The 21,108-nt window shown below is 38.0% G+C and overlaps 2 protein-coding genes across 2 annotated transcripts in view; one reads left to right on the top strand and one right to left on the bottom strand.

Annotated features, from left to right (window-relative positions):
* Positions 1–1,815: 1,815 nt before the first annotated feature.
* On the bottom strand, positions 1,816–11,591 carry KIAA1143 (KIAA1143 ortholog). Its single transcript, XM_010566960.1, has 3 exons — positions 11,300–11,591; positions 9,198–9,357; positions 1,816–2,149 (listed from the first exon to the last, which is right to left on the bottom strand). The coding sequence occupies exons 1-3, from the start codon at positions 11,405–11,407 to the stop codon at positions 1,938–1,940; spliced, it is 480 nt and encodes a 159-aa protein (XP_010565262.1). The 5' UTR covers positions 11,408–11,591; the 3' UTR covers positions 1,816–1,937.
* Positions 11,592–13,448: 1,857 nt separating this feature from the next.
* Positions 13,449–21,108, top strand: part of KIF15 (kinesin family member 15) — a 37,871-nt gene continuing 30,211 nt past the window's right edge. The window contains exons 1-8 of the mRNA XM_010566966.1: positions 13,449–13,482; positions 14,746–14,929; positions 15,997–16,073; positions 17,223–17,260; positions 18,204–18,301; positions 18,644–18,823; positions 19,483–19,692; positions 19,788–19,913. Of these exons, the coding sequence (XP_010565268.1) occupies positions 14,915–14,929; positions 15,997–16,073; positions 17,223–17,260; positions 18,204–18,301; positions 18,644–18,823; positions 19,483–19,692; positions 19,788–19,913 (744 nt within the window). The 5' untranslated portion in view covers positions 13,449–13,482; positions 14,746–14,914. The remainder of the gene's footprint in view (positions 13,483–14,745; positions 14,930–15,996; positions 16,074–17,222; positions 17,261–18,203; positions 18,302–18,643; positions 18,824–19,482; positions 19,693–19,787; positions 19,914–21,108) is intronic.

Genomic DNA, 21,108 nt, shown 5'->3' with positions numbered 1-21,108 from the left:
CAGTCAATGGTTAATTCATTCTTTCAGATGAGTCTCAACAAGTCAGAGTATTTACTCAGTTGTTGAAATATGCCCAGATATTCCCTCAGTATACTGTAATGCTACAGGATTTCTCATGGGGGTATATATAGAGATATTTAATTGATTCAAACAAGTTTTAAGTATACAAAATAAATTGAAAGATTAATCCCTGGGAACCTTTGATTCTGTATTTCTTCTTCCTACATTTGATTTTCTTTTCTACATATGCAGAATACAGACAAATTATGTATTTATAAATGTGACATGTCCTCATGGGAATAATCAGGTTGTGTCACGCTGCACCTCTCTGGCAGTTCTAATATCAGACCAGTGCTACAACAAGACTTTAATATCCATTTATAGGTCTGGTTTTAATTTTCTGAAAGGACAACAGATCTATTCATTTTCAAAATCAAGGTAATATGCACTCGCACAATTAGTGTGAAATAGTATGCAGACTTGCATCTGATCTTATGCTGCAGGAAGTTGGTATGTATGAAGACAGGCAGCAGTCATAGGAAGCTCCATTAACAGGTGACAAAAAAATCCAATTTTATGTACTGAAATTTTCATTAAAATATCTTTGGACCACTTAAAGAAAACGTAATTTATTGTTTAATAGCAGATTAACAAACTAAACCAAGCTGTTTCAGACAGCAACTTCAAATTTGCTCCTCAATGAAGCTTTACAGCCCAAATGATGTCGGATGTCCTGTCACACAGCAGAAGAACCGGTTTCATTGCCTCATACCCTGTAATTCTGCAGCAGTCTCAGGTCTTCCTTATATATGGTTACAGAACACACCATACTTCCAAATCATTTCAAAGTCACTAGTCCCATTTCACCACCCTGTTCTCCCCAATCCCATCAGCTCTCAGTGTTTTTTTGAATTTCAGCACGTTCTATTACATAAATGGTACAGAAATGGTCACTTTCAGTGTACTGTACATGGGCAACTGAAAAATTTTAAAACTTTGTATCACAGCTATAACATTTCTTGACATAAATTTCCTGTTTACAATTTCCTACTTGAAGAAAACCAAAATAATGCTTTTCCACAGCTTAAAGATGAAACACATTTTTTAAAAATACACTGTTTGAGATCCCAAATAATTATGAACACATAGGTAGCCAACTGGAACAAATATACTTAAAAAAAAAAATAAAACCACCACCAAAATACTGACCTCATCAGTATGATAACCAAAGTGCACACTCTCCAAAGGGTTTAGGCATCTTTCTTTTGCATTAATTGATACCATCAACTACAATCAAAATTTTTAGATCTTGCTAGCACAATCAATTCAAATGAATTTGATGCTTCTTAGATTGCATTCACCAAAGACAGGATTAAGACTAGATGATTTTAGCAACTGCAGGCTCACTTACTGCAAGAGCTCTGCGAAGAGCTAATCTGCCAAACCACATGCACAGAAGTTGTGCAAACTTCTGTTAAGCTATGAGACAGAAAACTTCAGTCTCTGTTCCACAGCAACGAAGTCTCTCTCTTTTGAATGTCAAGTCAACAATAACAGGTAAAACCCACACAACTGTCCAATAAGGCCAACAAATAGAGAGGAAATGTGTTTTTAGTAACAGAGGACATTTTCAAATGTATTGATTGAAAATTTATATAAACTGGATATGTACAGGTGTATTTTGCTACACATTTGTGACCTCAAATAGCTTTTACATACATGGTTAAATTCTCTTTTAAAATAAAGACAGGACATATTGTTCCTACAGTTCCATCTGAACTGCAAAGACTTAGCTCTTGCTAGTTTTATACTACGTCTCTAGTTGAACTGTTAACAAAGTAAGAGAAGACTCAGATACCATGCTTCAATTTCTAGGAAAACCTTCAATCTTATTCAGATCCCTAGAAGGGTAAGTAAAATATAAAAAAATACAACTCCTAATCATCATTTTCCTCATCATCAAATGAGAGAAGACTGCTATTTTTTATTTGCTTAGCTGTACTCTGAGGAGTAGTTGCTTCTCTCTTAGTTTTCTTTGCCGCTTTCATCTTCTTACTTGAACTTACATTGAAGTCCAAAAACTTCTCTGATGAACGTTTGGCTGGCTTCCTGAACACAATTTTTCCATCAGCAGGCTCTGGTTCACCACCTATAACAAAGTGAGTAAAATCAGAACTCATCTGCACATGTTCACACACACGTACAGACCTTCACTATTATCTTCTCTTATTCCCTAGAACCAAGATCAGCGAGACCTCTGATAGAATACAACAATCATGAAAATGTATTTTTTGGCTACAAAGTCTGTATTGATGAATGTCCTTCATGCACACGCATCTGCTCCATGGCAACGAGCCCTTGAAGAGAGTTCTCCTGCAGTTCCTATTAGAAATGGGTTCTCGCTAACCAGAGCTTTAACTTAGAAGAGACTGTGAGCAGTAGAGCTTTTCCCACACAATCCAGCCACATACACTTACCAACATGGAGAGGACAACTTTATAGGATCCTCTAATTCCACTTCACCATTTGTAAAATCCGTGAAAACAAATGCACTTATTTCAGAATTACTGTATCTCTTTAAAGAACAAAATGGCACATACACAAGACAAAGCTTTTTCTTCTAATATACTCCATCCTGCTGAGACAGCTAAACAGATCACATGGTCATAAACCTGCCTTTTATTATCATATAGGATGAAAGTTTTAGGGTTTCTTTGTATCTGCAAAATCACCAGACAATTCCAAGTGACTAATTCTGCTCCTCTGCATGTGCTACAGCAAATAACAATTTTAAAAACAAGAGAAGTCCCTTCCAGGATTATCAGGCAGAGGAGGAAAGCTACTGCACAAGTAACAGCATCAAGGCAATAACTCTGGAAAAAAAAGCATAATTGTAAAGTCATGAATCAGACACAAACGCTCATGCTGCAGTAGTCTGCAATTTTTATAATGTATATGTGACAGGATGTTAAAGAACCATAGGTTCTGCACAAAATATTTTTCCTAAAGTACTTGTGTGAAATTCATTATTCAACAGAAATTTCCTAACAATATGCATGTGTTTGACAAGATTATGTGCTATTTAATTATAGCCAATAAATATCTTTTGTCTTTAGCATGAATTCTTTCCTCAATATATAAGCATTATGGCTGAAGACTAACATTTCAGTGTTATCATACACAGCACTGGCTGAAACACTCTTCAGTGCATACTCCAAACAATACAACTATTAAATCTGGTGTCTTAAGGGTTGCGTGGTATAAATGAAGGCATCAACTTCATTAGGAAACTTCACTTGGAATTCAGTTTCAGAGACCCTTTTTAAGAAGAAACCTAGCTTTAAAAGCTAAGCACCCATTCTGTCAATGACTTCTACAAAATGCATGCTTCTGCACTAGTTTATGAGAGAATACTACTATGCAGAAAATAACTAACCAGCTTCTGGGAAAGTATTTCAGGACTGGTGCATTAGAAAAGCATTACAGTTACAAGGAATTACCAGCAAAAATAAACTGTAAATATGAAAAGCATACTTCTCAATGGATCTGTTGTGAATTCTACATGGAAAGCTTAGGTGTTTATATGCTGTGCATGGGATACAGTAGTTTAGGAAATGCCTATGGTAAATTCTGGGAGGGAAAAATAACTGTTTCTGAAAACATATCACACCCAACCAATCAAAATGCACTATGTATCATTTTTCTCAGAAGTTGGGCCTCCATTTTTCGGCTCAGAAGTTTAATATCAAATAATTCCCCTTACTAATCAATTGTTGCTTAACTACAATGTTTATTTGGAAAAACAGATCTTCTAACTTAAACAAGATCTGAGGCACAATATAAGCCAAATTCTGCAAAAAAAAATGCATCTATTAGAAAAATTTCACTTATGAGCAGACCCAACTGTCTATGTACTTAAGCCAGCCAGTGTACAGACTGTGTACAGTACCAGTACAGCTGTGAAAATAGGACAACCAGCAATTATGACATTTTCTTAGAATGGTAAATTGAAAAACCAAACCCCTAAAAATGTAATGAAAGCATATCCACAAAATAAATCAGTAAACAGCTATGTACTCATAGTCCATGAAAAAATGGAAGTCAGAAGTGTCAATTTTACTCCCAGCTTTTCTGCTACCCACGCTGTGAACTGCACAAACTAATTTCACCTTGTCTACCAGATGGAGAAACTGATAAGTATCTTTGCAATATGAATTTAAACACCTAATAAGCAAAGTGCATAAACAGAGCAAAGCTCAAAAACTCCACCAAAATGGCAACTAGCTTAGCTCTGACCTCCAGGGCCTCAATACTATTTGCGGATCATTCTGCATCAAAGGAAAAGATTTTAGCTCTTGGCCTGGTTAAACACTGTCAAAATTTCATTATATGCTCAGGGACATTCCTTTCAGCAGGCATCCCAGGCCAACTTCAGAGAGCTATGATATGTTGGCAATGCTTGACAAAGAACAAAGGAGATAAGGAAGCACAGTAGGCTTAGCCTTACCTTAGCAACTTGTGGAAAGAGGGAGAACACACAGACTATGCTTTTTGAAAGAATTTGATGTAGCAGCTCAAGAAATCTGTGTTGATTTGTTAAAGATTGTCTTTTCCAGCTGGTAAAAAAATTTCGCTTCATCTTTTCTAACTTTACCAGACTCTTATGTGTCAGCTGTCCTTTTTTATTTGTATTGATGACCTCCAAAACCTGAGTGTATTAAGCAATGCAAAGAAGAGACTGCAGAAACAATCTCAGTGTTGGCAGTTTTTCCAACAGAGCCCTGATAAAAGACAGTATCAGTATTACAAATTATGGAGAGCAGGATTTCTGATAAACACACTGAAACACACAAAGTAAAATACAACCAACATAAAGGCATTACAGGAGAAATAATAAAATCCACTTCTGATAAGAGAGTCCAAAAACTACACTAGCAGTTCAAATTCGGACTGTTCTTAGTCACTGCTGCTTCTACCTGGATCACAAACCTTTACACTGCTTGGCTAAGAGGGGCACAATCAAACATTGAGCTGAAAACTCACTTCACAAGTGACATCAATTTAAGAAGCCACAAATCAGAATTTTGTTTCTTCCCTTTTAATTGCAAGTTATATATTACAAGAGAAGCAGAAATGAGGGTCTGAAAAAGAAACACTGCTCTTCAGTTTACTGCATTTTTTATTTAGTAGACATTTGTGAGGTTAGCAGCACGATTTTTCAGCAGTTTCTGTCCGCATGGGTCAATGAGGCAATGACAGGAAACACAAACGCCACTAAACTGGCAGAACAACAGGAGGAGCAGCGCAAACAATATTTCAAGATATATGTCTATTCTATGATAAAGGTTGGAAAAAATGTATGATAACCTGGCAAATTTCTTAATGGTTTCTAAGGTTTGAAGGTCAGATCAGCCATTTCAGATTCTCCTTCTAGTGCTTTCTGGCCACCCACCTCTATGCATGCCTTTGGAAGCATTTTCTACAGGAAATTCCACACACTGGTATCATGAAGATAAAAAGGCCAGTCTTGCTCAGATACTCAGTCTCAGTCGTTTATGAGGACACTTGGGAAAGTTTTTGTTACTTACATACTGTAAAATTAGCTTTTATTTAGATTCCTGCTGTTCACATGATGAAGAGCAGCATGAACTCTGTGATATGTATCTGATGTAATAGCTGCTTAAGCTAAGGAAAGAGCTCCAATATCCAAGACACCATGGACTGTGTTCTCCTTGTCTCTCCTCTCTCTTGTCCTCCCCCAACCCCAGCATACAGAATGAGACAAGAATAATATTAAAAGACTTTGAATGAGTAAGGACACCTTCTGCCAAATTTGCTCATCTGCATGTATCAGAGTGTCCCAGAGGCCAGGTGAACTAGAAAAGCACTAGAAAGATCAATTCCACAGACTATAATGAGTGCTGGGATAAAGTATCTTGCAGTAATTGCCATCTTTTCTTTTTTGCAAATTTTATTTCTCATAAGACCATTTAAATTTGTCTCTGAACCAACAGTAATGATTTATAAAATGCTGCATAAAAATATTAAGCAAAATGACTGTTGATAAACAAATGACTTCTTTTTAAAAAGCCTCTAAGTCAGTCCTCCATAGAGAAAAATATCTCAATATGGAAGGGTGTTTTCTCATATAGGAAAGGTTCAGTCCTAAATAAAGTTCCCTGTGACTATACTTGCAAAAGCCAACCTACAAGCTTCACTAAATTTTGTTCTGCCTTAGGAGGCAACTAAGTGCAGCTAGGACATTAATCAGCTGGTTTTGCCAAATTAATGCAAAAGCATTACTCATCTGTAAAGGAAAATGCGAGTCACAGGAACTGCTGGTGCCTGAAATAAAAAAAAAAAACAGTGTGGCCATGTCAAACTGGTTCTAGAAGAACAGGAAGGAGAAACTATGTAAATGAGATATGGAAAATCCTAGAATAATATCCCAAACCAAAGCCTGATGACAAGGACCCTCAAATGAAGACAATCACTACAGATATAAAGGAGGAGAGGGCAGAACCTCAAAACTGAGTACTTTCCATGTTCTGAAAAACTTAACAGTTTCTATTCACAACAGATGGTTAGCAGCACATTACTTACAATCTATCAAAGTGCCTCAGCACTGATGCATGGTGGAAAGGAAGATTAGCAGTTGGAAAGTTTACTTCCCTGCTACCTTTTGAGCTTCAGGTAATTTTACTAATGATCTGATTTGGGGCTATGCATTATGGTCTAGTACCTGTTAAATTAATTCCATTTTCAACTCTGGTATAAAAATCAAAGCAACAAGAAATGTAGTCAAATCATTCAGCATCAAACTTTCTTTATACTTCCCATTTTCAGAATTGACAATTATCCAAAAAAAGAACAGAAATTAACACATTATTCAAAACTCTCTTTATTAAACTGGCAGTAACCAGCTGTCTAAATACCTGTCTGACTGGAAATCAGAATTTAAATCTAGAGGTCAGACTGACAGTGCAAAGATGGCCAAAGACTCAAAAAAGCCTTCAGCAAGCTGTAGCACAGTCACCCATACCTTCACTGGAAATTTTGCACTCGGTCCTGGCCATAGCAGAGGAACACAGTAGCACTTACCCTGTTTATTCCCATAAGCCAAAAAAAGGAAAAGGAGGCCAAGACCTCATATTAACAGCAGAGGCAGATGAACAAATAATAACACAATAATGTAGAACAGAGAGCAGCAGTCCCCAGAGCATAGTGATTCAACACTCTGCTACCTACTACCGTGGATTTTTTCCTCCAAATGCAAGTTATTACTGAAGGGCTGAAGGGGTAATAAGCAAAGGTGCCAAAGTCCTACAGGGACTCAATACTACCATCCTCACTACATACAATTATGTCTTAGGAATGTCTTTTTCCACCAAAGAAGTTCAGTTACTCTATTCAAATACACTTCCATTTCATACTGTGTATTCAGCTTGGTAGCTCTTTTGGACTTTTTTCACAGCATGGACTCCATCTCAATAGACTCTCATGGACAACTACTTTTTGCCTAGCCTTACAAAATTGTTTTTCCTCCTACTGTGATCATTCAAAATTCAAGTTGCTTATATGAAAAGGAAACCAATGCTCAGAAAGAATCATGCCATTTCTTTCCAATGGGTTGAAATTTCTCCCAACAGTAGGAGGGTGATCCCACTTTTGAAAAGAAATCATGTTTTCTTTACAACTTTACAAACTACAACACCAAGCACATGCATTACACTTCAGGAAGTAAGCCGGAAGCTGAATGCATTCTCAGAGGAGTTCAAATTATATGAACACAGCCCTCAGTTCACTACCTGGTTATACCTAACGTATACATATCTAACTGCAGAAACAAATCAAATGTAGTTTTATTTAGTTTCAGACTAACCTGCATTACAAAAATCAAGAATTTTTCAACAATCTGCTTTTCAAAAATATAAGATTCTCAATGTATTTTCTCCCACTACTGTTATCTGACTTCTCCATTTATATAATTTCTACCATTTAAATTTTAACACATACTTCTACATAGGGACAGCACAAACCTGAATTTTTGAATCCAAATGGCAGAAAACGACAGAAGCTAAGGATGTCCTATTGATGGCGGTGTGCTAGGCTCTCAATCTGCTCTAAGCCCAATTTACAGCCTTTGTAAATAGCCACAATGGCTAACCAAGGAAAAGGTCCACAGCTTCCATGAATCACCTTTCTATTTTATATTTGTGAGGTTCCAGTTTCATATTCTTAATTGTCAAGACATTTCCACTAGAGGCAGTACTAGCTACCTTTAATCTGTCAAGTCTTCTGTCAGCAAAAAATAAAGATAAAGCTACATTTCATCACACCCTGTGTGATTATGGAAGTTTTTGGACTCTCAAAGCACTTACGTCAACCATATCTGAATTATGAATACTGACAGAAATTCTTAACATAACTGTATCCATCAACTATAGTTTCACATCTTTATTGCCTAACTGCAGCAACCTCTCTCACACCACTTCATCTTTCCATTCTTGAAAAGCTTATTAAATAACTTAGATAAGGCTTTCTAATTCTTTCTAGCAAAGAAACATTTTTTTCTATACCTAGCTGTTTGGTGGCACTATTGCACCACCTGTTATTTTCAACTAATCAATTTAGTTTTGCATAATATATTTGCAAGTCACAACGCATACTGGGGATAATTTAAGCAAGTAATAACATGGACCAGTCAGTTAAGTGAACACATTACCAAGCTTACTCACCTGCCATTGTTTCCACTGAAGCACTAAACTGAGTTTCCTCCTTCTGCCCATCACTCTCTTTCATGAACTCATACAATTACCTTTAAGACATCCACTCTGCCATCAAATTTGGCTGAACTAGTGAGTTCAAATAATTAATGAGTTCAAAAATTATCACAGGTGATGTCAAAAGACTGTGTGCCAGGACAATGACACACCATAACAAAAAAAACCCCCAACCATTTATTTAAGGTGGTATTTGGAGGTAGGATGAAGCACAATCAAGAAGCACAGGACTGCAACACTATAAAATGCCAGACACCTTGGATATGTACTCAACGACTTCAGATTAGGAATCACAAGTGCAAATTATTTAGCTGAAAATTTCAAAACAATTAATCAAAGGTAATACTAAATGGTAGAAAAATAAGCAAATTATCAAGCTCCCTTTTATGGGTTATCTCTCTTTGATTCACTCACCTGATTCATTTGACTTTAAGGCCTCTTTGATTTGCTGTTTAATTTTCATTGCTTCTTCAGCAGTCAAGTCCCCTTTTTTCAGTGTTACCACTTGAGGCTGCTCATCTTCATTGTCACTGCCGTTCTCACTATCACCATCTGCAAGTGGAAGCTGCTCTCTCTAGACAGGAGAGAAATAAAAGCAGTTCTGATCACCACACCAAATCACAACCACTAAGGGAGGGCTAGTTCTCTTTGGTTTCACTTTTGCATTAAGGTTAGTGAGGAGACTTGGCACAGCTGTTAGTGCCAGGCCCTCCCAGCACACTCCAAATGACACTCCAATTCTATCACTGAGACGTAGTGTCCCCTAGAAAAAAAACGTATGGGCTCTTTCAATTAGAGACCAAAACAGTAGGAACTTGGAAGATAAGAAATTAATTCCTTTGTTTGTTATCTTTACTGTACAAGCACTGCCTGCCATGCAACACTAAGAAAATCTTAAATGCGTGGGTCCAAATTTGAATCTTCTATGCTGTACTCAAAACAGTGCAAAGGGAAAGGGAGTCCCCGGTGGCTTTGTTTTTAAAGCTGCCTAACCAAATCACTGTAAGGATTACTGACACAAGGAAGACTACGTCCCTGTTTCTATTCTCTCAAACTTGTGCTCTAAGACAGAAGATTAATTTGGGATAAAATTTCATAAAAATAAACTTTCTGGCACGGAAACCTCAGTGCAACAACATAAAGTTTGGCAATATTAGAGAAACTGAAAACTTAATCTTATAAAGAAAAGTATAGACAGTATTACCATAATCTATTGAATTTACCAAGAGGTAGACAAAATGCAAAATTCCTTGGGAAGTGAAACAGTTAGTAATAAAGGCATACTTTTATCTCAAATTCCAGTTCATCACAAATTTCTTTTTTTAACAAATCATTGTGACTATTACTTTAGTGACCAATCTGGAGAGGTTAGATGATAATGGCATCTTCAGCTTAAGATCCACAATATACTAGAATTGAACCTTAGAAAGGCAATACAGGACAATGGAGCAAGTGGTGAAAGTCAAGACATTCCCATTTGTAATAAAAGGTATTTTCACAAGTAACTTGTATATCCACAGTGGCACAAGTATGATTCAAATCAAGGCCGTAACAATGACCCACTGGGAGGGGGAGAGGGTTGTTTTTTTTTTTTTTTTTGCTAGGTTAGTTTTCAGCTGCATACAGGTCAGGTGGAATCATCCAAAGATTCATGCAAGTACAACCAGGTAACAACATAACTGCACAAGCAGCACTACCAGCTAATGTTAAACCATAGCTTAAATTTACATCTCCTTAGTCATCAAAAAGAACAACTTTGCATCTGCTATATTACGATAATGACAGGCCTCTTTCTTAAAGCACCCTATAAAACCTTAGTTAGCAGGAAACACAGGCAAAAGCACGCTGGAAACAGAAAAAACCAGTCCCCTCAGAAAAGGCTGCCTTTTAACAAGCTCACTCAAACCCTGCTGCCCCTGCCCTGCTGTCACACCGGAGTCTGTGTCTGCTGACCTATGTTAAGATGACGTTAACTCCTTTCTAAGATTTTTTTTTTTACTATAGCCTTAAAACACACTTCCCCCCCCCCCCCCCCTGGGTTTTTTAAGGGCATTTAAAATTTGGGACATCGTTGCCGTCTCCCCCGTTGCCCCCACAGACCACTTGGGCGCTGACAGGTCGGCACTGGCTGCTCTGCACAGGGCACCATGATCACCACGGCTGCAGTTATTAAAAACAGCGATGGGGAGGGGCACTACAATCTGTTGTTGTTTTGAATCTCTAACACAGAAGCAAAAACAAGCTACGAAGACAGTTTCAGCTCATTTTAAGCGGGTAACTACTGTTCCCCCTCGCCCTACAGGGACAAAGCCTTCAAGTGCCGCTTCCCCACCGCCTTCGTTTCAAGCCCGAGGGGCGAGGGGGCACCGCGGCGCGGGAGGCCCGAAGAAGCGGGCGCTGCCCCTTCCCACCCCCGGGGAGGGGCCGGCCGCGGCGGTGGGCAAGGAAGCAGGGCCCCGACACAAGCCCACGGGCGGGGAGGGTCGTGCCGCCCGAGCGCGGGGCCAGGCCGTTACCTTGGTTTCCACCGTGGGCCCCTCCCGATACCCGACCTGCCGCTTGAAGCGGCTAAGAAAGGCGGGCTCGGCCGGCCGCACGTAGGAGACCTGGTTCCTTTTGCTCATGGCCGCTGCCCGCGACCAAGCCGCGCCACCGCCTCCCCACACACAGACACTTCTGGGCCGAGCGGGCGCGAGCGGACGGTGGCCCTAGTGGGACAGAACTAACACACCGCCTCCCTTCCGTAACTCTCTCCGTCACGTGAAAGGAGCGAAGGTGCTTCCAGCCAATGGCGAGAGAGAAGCCGGAGCGGGGTAGGATGTAGAGCGAAATGGCCGCGCCCATGGTGGCTTCGAGGAGGGGGCGGGGCCACGTCGCGGTCCTTAGCGCCAAATTCAAACGTTCCGCCATTTTGGAGAGGCCGTCGGTGGGCGGGGAGGTGCGGGGGTCGGCAGGGCTGGCGAGGATCATGGCTCCCGGCACGAGAGGTGAGGAGGGACGGGGTGGCTGTGGGGCTGCGCGGCCGTGAAGGGGCTGAGGGATTGAGGGATGTTCTCCCTCCCCCCCGTGCGGGGAGCAGGAGGGGACCGGGGCGGCTCGGTGAGGGAGGCCGCGCTGCAGTCAGTGCCGCTGGCCGGGTGAGGGACGGCTCTGCCCTCTGGGGCTGGTCGCCTCCTGTGGGGTATCACCCAGGCGTAAGAACTGACAGGGTCAGGGAGAGCTATGGCCGTGTAGGCTGGGCTCGGTGCCCCCACGGAGGGGCCGGTGCCATCCGGGAGTGCCCGCAGGGCAGCCGCGCTGCCCCCGGTGGTGTCGGGGAAGGGCGGCGGGGTGGGAGCAGGGGCAGGGAGAGGGGTCAGCCCCCACCCCCTGCCTCCAGAATCGCCTTCTGGCACTGATATCCCCAAAGGATTCTCGTGGTCGGTTCGTATAAGCAGCCCTCCCGACCCGGAAGGCTTTACAAACCTTGTTACTGTCAGTCGTCCCGCGTTTATCAGTTCGTCTTCTGTAATTTTATCGAGTTTTAATTAGCTGTGATGTTTGTAACTATAGTCTCTTCCAAGCGTTCAAGTGAAAGCAGCTCTTTAAAATGGGAGCTAAGAAGGGTTAGCTGAGAGTCGGTCATTTCCCAAGGTACAGGTTGTGCAGGTATCTATCAGTCTGACTGCCGTTCCAAAATGCGCTGCTTCTCTTGTCCCAGCTGGTTTTGATACCTTGTGCATTTGAAGAATAAACAACCGAATTAGAAGCTAGAACATTTCTCAGATGTTATTGTGTGAATCAAAGCAGGTAGGCTTGCCTAGCAGCAGCAGGATATTAGTGTAGTATGCATGTTAATGAGAAGGTTAGTACCGTTGCACACCTTTATTAATTCTACTTTGGAAGGGATCCTCCTACACTAAAACCTGTGCACTTTTAGAGACTTTCTAAGGTCTTTATTATTGGAATATTTTGGTAAATCACCTTTCATTGTTGTTTTACTTATTTTTTAAATTTGATTATGTTAGTATTTTGACTAACCTATGTGAAATAATTTCGTGCCAGATTCACCCTTAACTAAAAAATAAGTCACCATATCTACCTATGGGGTGATATGTGCCATCTCCTTGAAATATGTAGCTGTGCAAAATGATGCTTATACATACAGGAGAGTTTTATGCGTTACAGAGTGCTCAGTATTACTTCATAAAAGTGAAAGTAATATAGCTACTGAGTTGTGCATGTTTAGAAAATTGATTTTTTTCGGTCATTAGTAAAACTATTTCATGCTGTATTGTTATATAAATTCATGCTGTATTGTTATATAAATTCATGCTGTATTGTTATATAAATATAATGGGAATATGTAATAACATTTATGTTCCTAATGCTCTAAAGCACTTGCAAAACCTCATATATATTAATTTAAGAGACTAGTCACATTGCAGGACAGGAGCTTCCTCTACCTTTGCAAGAAACAGCAAACTTTCTGCCAAAGGAAGATAGTTAATAAATATTTTTGTGCAGTTCTGATTTATGCATGAAATGGATATTTATAAGGCTCTCCATTTAGCTCCCTCAGTACTGCTTACAGTATTTTCTATTTAAACAGGGGTTTTTGAGCAGTAATTTTATCTTGTTTAATTTTTGTGTGTCTGTTTCACTTTTATTTTGTAGGAGATTTGCGTGACTCTGCATTACCTTTGTTGAACTCACCTAGGTAAAGTAGTATTGGCCAGTTCCCATATATGAATAATCACATTGCACAAGAAGTGCAAACAAAACCTAGTGTAACTTTGTGAAATAATTTAAAGTTTTTTCTTTCAATGTTTTCCTGCACAAGATTGTTGCCTTTCTCTCTTAACTTCCTTATAGATTTAAAAAAAAAAAAAAAGTTCTCTAAATAAAAGTGTTGTCCTGAGGTGTCAGATTCCTCTTGGAATGCTACCATGCGGTAAATTGTCATTTGTCCACTATCTCTGCAGCTAGAGTCTAGAATTTCTTGAAGAGATATTCCATGACAATCTTAAATTCTGTGAGGAAGTCCTAAGCAAAAACAAAAACCAAAAAGCCGTCCTCCAAATATAAACAGTTTCTGCCACAAATCAGAATAATATTACCTAATGAAAACATATTCGGCAAGTTAGTGTGGTGTGTCTTAAATCCAGTATAACATCTTCCCTTTCTCAGCCACTTCCTGTTCTTTTTTAGCCCTTTTCTTTGCCACTCCCCAACCCCACATTTCAGTCATGAAGTCCTTCCCCCATTTTTAAAACTATTCTGTAACAGTTATAACACCCTCGTGCTATAGCTGCCTTTTGGGAAAGAATGAAGTAAAGTAAATCCAAGTTTGCTACCACTTCATGCAAGAACTTAATTCTTTAATATTATATCAGTATATTGGTATATATACCAGAACTCCTCAAAGCTTTAATATAATAGTCATGCACAGTTACTTATTCAACCTAAATTTACTGGTGCATCCACTGATAAATGTGATGAAATAGGTTAGGGAGCTTTTAGATGTAGGTGCTGCTATATTTCACTGGACTCATGGATCAAGAATTGGTTGCTGGAATGTAGCATTATCTGCTCCATTTTTAAAGTCTTTTATAACTTTATAACTTCAGTAGTAAGAAGGGTGCTTGAAGCCTTGTAGTCTTAGAAACTACTGAAACCTTTATTATAACACTGGTTTTATATATCTCAAGTTCACTGTGAAATGTGTTGTTTTAGAGCTGAAGTTGCATGCAACAGCAATAAATTCCAGTAACTTCATGTTCTTTGTTTTTAAATCTGCCACATTGTTACCTCTAATAAATCTGTGGCTAGTAGTGAATTGATGTGTACAGCTACAAGTAGCATATTTGCAGGGAAGACCTTTGAATGACTTCACTTACTTAATCTGATATTTGTGATTTAATTTTATCAAACAGCTGATAGATCTATTTTGGAGTAATCTAATGCATAAATATTCATTTAGTATTGAAGGTGATGCTATCAAAGTTTATGTAAGAGTACGTCCCCCTTCAGAGGGAACTGTGTTAACGGATGGAGATCAAGGCTTGTGTTTATCTGTTCTTTCATCAAATACCATCCGTCTGCATTCGAAGCCTGAGCCAAAGATCTTCACTTTTGATTATGTTGCAAATATGGAAACAACACAGGTAATAACTTCCAAAATCTTGTAATGGTATTGCAGTTTTTCCTCAAATTTTGGCAACTGCTATACTAAACCTTTCTAAAGATTCTTAGGTCTTATTTCTTAGGTCTTATTTTTTGCAGTGGTCAGACTGGTAATATGTAGTTATAGTACAGAAATGTTGCCCTAAATTCTGGTCTCTGATAGTTTTAATGTATTTTTTTAACTATTAATTTCTTTAATTAAAAAGTTTGCATTAAAATTGAGGCTTCTATTTGTAAATTTTACGGTAACACCACAGACAGAAAATAAACCCGCCTGTTGAGACAAACATAAAAATAACTGGCAGCCAGTAGCTGGTAGTAAAGATGTGATTTGTATATGAGGAACTTATGAGTTTATGTTCTATTTGTTATATTTCCTTCTTATACATTTGCCTTTTAAACAGGTGCATTGTTCATCTGGGACAGGTAATACTGGAAGGAAAATTCTTCAATTTAATTTTTATAATATTGTGCTTGAAATTCTGAACTTAACTTCAATTCCTCTTAAGACTTCAATTCCATTTAACTCCTGTTTAAAAAACCAAAACCCCCACCCACTGTAGGCTGTTATTTGTAGCTAGGCTCTTGTTGCAGGTCTAAGAGAAATACGTGAAAATAGATGAGGCTAAGAGTTGTGCATATTTGTTGAATATGCCATTGTGAAGTGGCAAATGTTCAAAGTTAACTAGATTCGATAAGTGTCATAGGCTCAATTTTGACCTACTGATGGTATAAACTGTAATAACATAAGCAAAAACACTGGACCAAATGTAATATAATGCATATTTGAAAGCTGTTACTATGATGCTGAGTTTTATTATTTTTCTTTCAGTTTATCAAGGAATAAAATCTTTTCAGAAGGAGTGATTTATGTCACAAAGACTTGGGACGTATTGTTTTGCTGTGAGAACTCCAGGGGTCATGATACATGTCTAACTTTAAGGACTGTGTCTATTTTAAACATTATAAAGTTATGGCATAGAAAACACTGATGGAAGAGATACTTAAATGAGTGGTGCCAAGTGTCTTCTCTTTCCCTTGTCCCTAGGAGTCGGTGTTCTCAAGTGTGGCCAAAAATATTGTTGAATCTTGTATGAATGGCTACAATGGAACCATCTTTGCATAGTAAGTCATTTAATGGTATTTCATAGCAACTGCAACGTTGGAGGAGATTGTGTTAATGAGTAGTTGTGGTTTTAAGTGCCAGAGCCTGTTTAATGTTACAGTAAACTTTGGAATTACTTCCTTAGTGCAGCACAACATAGGGAATGTTCTTGCAATATTGAAGAGTACTCCTTATTACTCTTTTGGAGGAATCTATTGGTAGGTGTTATGCTTCTAATACTTAAGGCCAAAAATGTGGAGTGTAAACTCATTTCAATTTTCCTATTGTTTGTCTAAAAACTAGAAGCTTTATTGTACTGTTAAAGAGAAACCTAGTTGTTTTCAGTATGTCCATGGTAAAATGGAATGAAAATTGGTTTAACTTGATATTTGGCAAGCTCAACTCTTTAGTGAGTCTTAGCTGCCTGTGGGAAAAGTCATGAATGATAATTTTAACTTTCAAAAGTGTTCTCAAGGTAGAAATATATCCATGACTAGTAGCATGAATATCATTATATTAACTGTCAATATTTTTTCATCTTGAAAACTGAGTAAGCACTTTGGTCAAAAACGCTAACTTGAAGGACTGATCTAATCAAAACCTTACTGGGTTTTTTAGCCTAGCCTAGCATTGCAAAACCATGAAGCCTACTTTGTCACAATATACAAATGTGGAAAAATGAAGTGAAATTGCTCTGAAGTTTCTCTAGCGTGATTAATAACTATGATTTAAAAAAAAAGGATATATTTGACTTAAGCCCAAAATGAGAAAAATACTTTTATGTGCACTACTGAGTGGCACAAACCCAAAAGATTGACCCCAAAAATAGTTTAATATGTATATTTGAAAGCCTTCATTTTAATGCTAAGTTCCACTATTTCAGTTTCCAACAGAAATAAGGAAGAAAATGGTGGGTGGTGGGGGAGAGAAAAGGTGATTTATCTAAACAAAATTTCATGGTCAAATTTGCTGTTGTATTTTTATACCTTCTTAGCTGACTGATTTCTCAGGTTGCCTCTGTCTTTTTTTTTTTATTTTCAGTTTAGAAGATTTTTTTTTTTTCATTTTAAGTTGTGAGTTCTCCTTAAAAGATGCAGATTAATGAAAAATTCAGAGCCAGAATAAAGCTTTAACTGACCTTTTTTTGTTTGGTTGGTTTGTTTTGTTAGTGGCCAGACTGGGTCAGGAAAAACCTTTACTATGATGGGTAAGTGCATGAGAGAGCTTAATCTTTCAGTGGTTTCTTAATGTTTTTTTGTCTTGAGTTGAAATGTTGTCTTGCTCAAACACCAGGGATGATTTAGATTTTTGTCTTCCTGCAGATAACTAAGTTTTAAGAAATGGTGCAGTGGTCAGTGCAGTTGTTCTTGCTTTATACCAAAAAAGTGAAGTATAGGTACTCTCCTCTACCTTTTTGAAGATGTAGATTTTTTTTCTGTTTTTAACAGGAGAGAAACTTTTCATTTAAATCAGACACTTTTAGTAAATTTTCTCAAAAATGAGTATTCTACTGGTTTCCCTTTTTGGCTGATATCCCTTGCATGTGTAGAAAAATATTCTAGTATGCAAGGGTCTTCCGTGTTGAAATATATTGAGGTTTTCAAAATAACTGCTTCGTATCCAACTAGGAATTTAAGGCCTCTGTATATGAAGGGGGAGCCCCTTGTAATCATGTTCTTCATACAGTGGTGATTTTAAATGCATTAATATTGTGCTTGCCATTAGAAAATTACTGAAATAACCAAAACCACTTTGGCTGACATGTTTTTGAGAAATTAAGTAAACATGGGAACGAATCCACCCCATCTTTCTGGTTCTTCAAATCAGGGTTAAGGTAGCTGTATTGGCATACCTCTACATCTGTACATGTTTTCTATGGAAGTCTGAGTAGTTTATACTATTTTAGACTTGGGTAACCTATGGACAGGTAAAATAAACTTTCACAAGCTTCATTTAGACTACATGTAAACCTGATTATGGAATATAATCTTAGATCTTGAAAGTTGATTTTATTGCATTTCTTCTGTGGTTTTGCCATAAACTGACTAAAGCCTGGTTGCTGAAATCTTCTGTAATGACATCTTGAAAAGGTCAACCATTACTCCTGAGTAGTACTAATTAATTATTTTTTTAATTAAAAATCTCTTTAGGACCTTCTGATTCTGATAATTTCACTCACAGTCTGAGAGGTGTAATTCCACGGAGCTTTGAATACTTATTTTTTCTAATTGAACGTGAAAAAGAAAAGGTACATTTATTTTATACTTATTATTGCAGTGAAAGTAATGTCTCACATTAAAGATTAGCTAAGGCTGTTTGGTAAGCAGTTAAGTTTCCAGGATTATTGCCATCTTGCATCAAATTTATTAATGAGAAATGCCTGCATCTAGTACTCTGTCAAATTATAGTACGCTTTGTTCAGACGAAAGCATGCTTATATTTTGAGTCTAAAATGCATCTGGGTTTCTGGATGTTGATTGTTAGCTGGGCATCAGAAGTGCATCATATGCAGACTATATATGCAAACTAATAACAATGCCAGACTTAATAAAACCAATCTGTTTATAGTGTAAATTATTGTGTTTTTCAGGCTGGCAGTGGAAAGAGTTTTCTCTGCAAATGCTCATTTATTGAAATCTACAATGAACAGATATTTGACTTGCTAGATTCTGCTTCAGCTGGACTCTTTCTCAGGGAACACATCAAGAAGGGAGTCTTTGTTGATGGTGCTGTTGAACAGGTGTTGTCATCCGCTGCTGAAGCATACCAGGTATTTTTTGTCACTTTTTAATGTTTGGACTATTTATCTTGATGCTTATTTGGTAAATATTCCTCTTTGATTAAAGCACATATTTTTTGCACAGTGTCTGTGACACCCTCTTCCCCTATCTCTATCTTCCAAAAACCAGTGTAAAAATCTATTTCTAGGCAATGCTTCCTGACTATCCCACACACGTAAGAAATCATGTAGTTCTGGAGTTTGGAGTATATGAATTGCAATTACAGTAATCTTTCCCTAACGCTTGCCCTACACATCTCTGAAATAGCAACAGAAAACTACATCTTCTGCTAATCAGGCAGCATGTGTGTTCCAGAAATTGTCAGGTTTATTTCTTCATGAATGAGACGTTCACATAGTATTTTTGTGACTTTAAATATTTTTTCCTTGTGTACTGCTTTCAAACAATAATAGCATTTCTGGAGGAAAGAAGTGAATATTATAATCAGTGTTTATAGCTACAGTCAAGCTTAATAAATTTTTTCACTTTTAAGATACTTCTATTGGATAAAAGGAAAAAAGTCCTTGTCCTTCAGATTTTTAAAGGCTGTTGCATTGAAATATGCTTACTACCATTTACGTCACATGTATGTAAATACTGGATACAGTCTGAGATACTTGATATTGTTTGATGTCTTTATTGTGCTTAGGTACTAACTATGGGGTGGAGAAACCGTCGTGTAGCATCGACCTCAATGAACAGAGAATCCTCAAGATCACATGCAGTTTTCACTATCACAGTGGAATCTATGGAGAAAAACAAAGAGATTGTTAACATTCGGTCTTCCCTGCTCAACCTGGTAGACTTGGCAGGATCTGAGAGACAGAAAGACACCCATACAGAAGGACTGAGGTTAAAGGTTGGTTCTGTAATATCTGTGGCATCTTTCTCCTTTCAGATGTAGTGCCCTGCTCCACCCACCAAATCTGTTCTCTCTCTCTCTCTCTTTTTTAGGAAGCAGGTAACATAAATCGATCACTAAGTTGCCTGGGCCAAGTAATCACAGCACTTGTTGATGTGGGTAATGGAAAACAGAGGCACATTTGTTACCGGGATTCCAAGCTCACTTTTCTGTTACGGGTAATATATATCCTCTGGATTTTATATGCTACTTGGTATGTAGGAAAAAAAAATTGTTTGGGTTGATTTTTTTTTTTTTCTCTCTAAAAAGCTGGACTCAGGTACATTAAAAATTTGTTTCAATATTGGGCAGGTGGAAGAAGGCTTGAAAAATATCTTTTTACCTAAACAGGCTTCTAGCCAATTTGTTGCTATTAACTGAAGACAAATTTATTTATGCTCATAATCTCCTATTACTTATTTGCAAATTTTAAAGAAAAGGTAGCATATGTTTTCATCCCTATTATTTGGGAAATACTGCGTATCACAACGTAATATTTAGAGATGTGTTGAAACGTGTGACAGGATTTCCAGAATTAGCCTATGTGTACTGTGTTGGTACGATGTTAAGAATTAGATAAATTTACAGTTTCCTGCCTGAGAGCTTATGGGCTCTTTTCAAGATGAACAGAAAACAAAGACGGAAGCAGTCAAAGATTTGTTGGATGCCAGCACTCACCAAAATTCTGTGAACAGTAATGAATGATATCTGTAATATATTTTTGTATTATAATATAGCACTTGAACATGATACAGCATTTGTGTTACAACACAGTATCATTGGGATTATAGCAAAATTTCCCAATCATTCCATCCCTGTTCTATGTATATCTTAGAATCATGAACCTCTGAAGAATTATATTCTTCCAGTGCAACTCAAAAGACATAGAAATGGGGAGAGAATTGCAACTGTATGAGCTGTTACTTTCTTAAGTGGTCTTTTTTTTTTTTTGTTGGCTGTACTGCAAAGAAGTCCACAAACATGACCTTCTCTACTAGAGAGAGAGAGAATGCAGTTGAGGCTTGTGGTCTATTTTGTAGTACTAGACTTTTAGTCTTAGGTCTAACTGCTGCATTCTCCAGAGATTTGAGAGCTACTTGTTTAACAGCACAGAAATATCTGAAGACTGTGCATGTTAAAGGGAGAGGTTCCTTTTATATCCTTGGTCAAGAATCTGTTTGTTTGGCAATTGCCACTAGAAGATAGGTTGGAACAATCAACAGGCTAGATAATGTTCAAAATACTGCGAATACCAATCTGCTAATTACCAAGATTAAAGTGAAATATCTGCTGTATTCCCTGATTTTTTTTTTTTTCCGTTTTTTCTTTTATCTCCCTCCTGTTCAGGTGGGGGGGGGGGGGGGTAAAATTTTT

Source organism: Haliaeetus leucocephalus, unplaced genomic scaffold, assembly GCF_000737465.1.
Source record: "Haliaeetus leucocephalus isolate CR32 unplaced genomic scaffold, Haliaeetus_leucocephalus-4.0 Scaffold222, whole genome shotgun sequence".
Taxonomy (NCBI): Eukaryota; Metazoa; Chordata; class Aves; order Accipitriformes; family Accipitridae; genus Haliaeetus; species Haliaeetus leucocephalus.
This window is presented reverse-complemented; position numbering and strand designations above follow the sequence as displayed.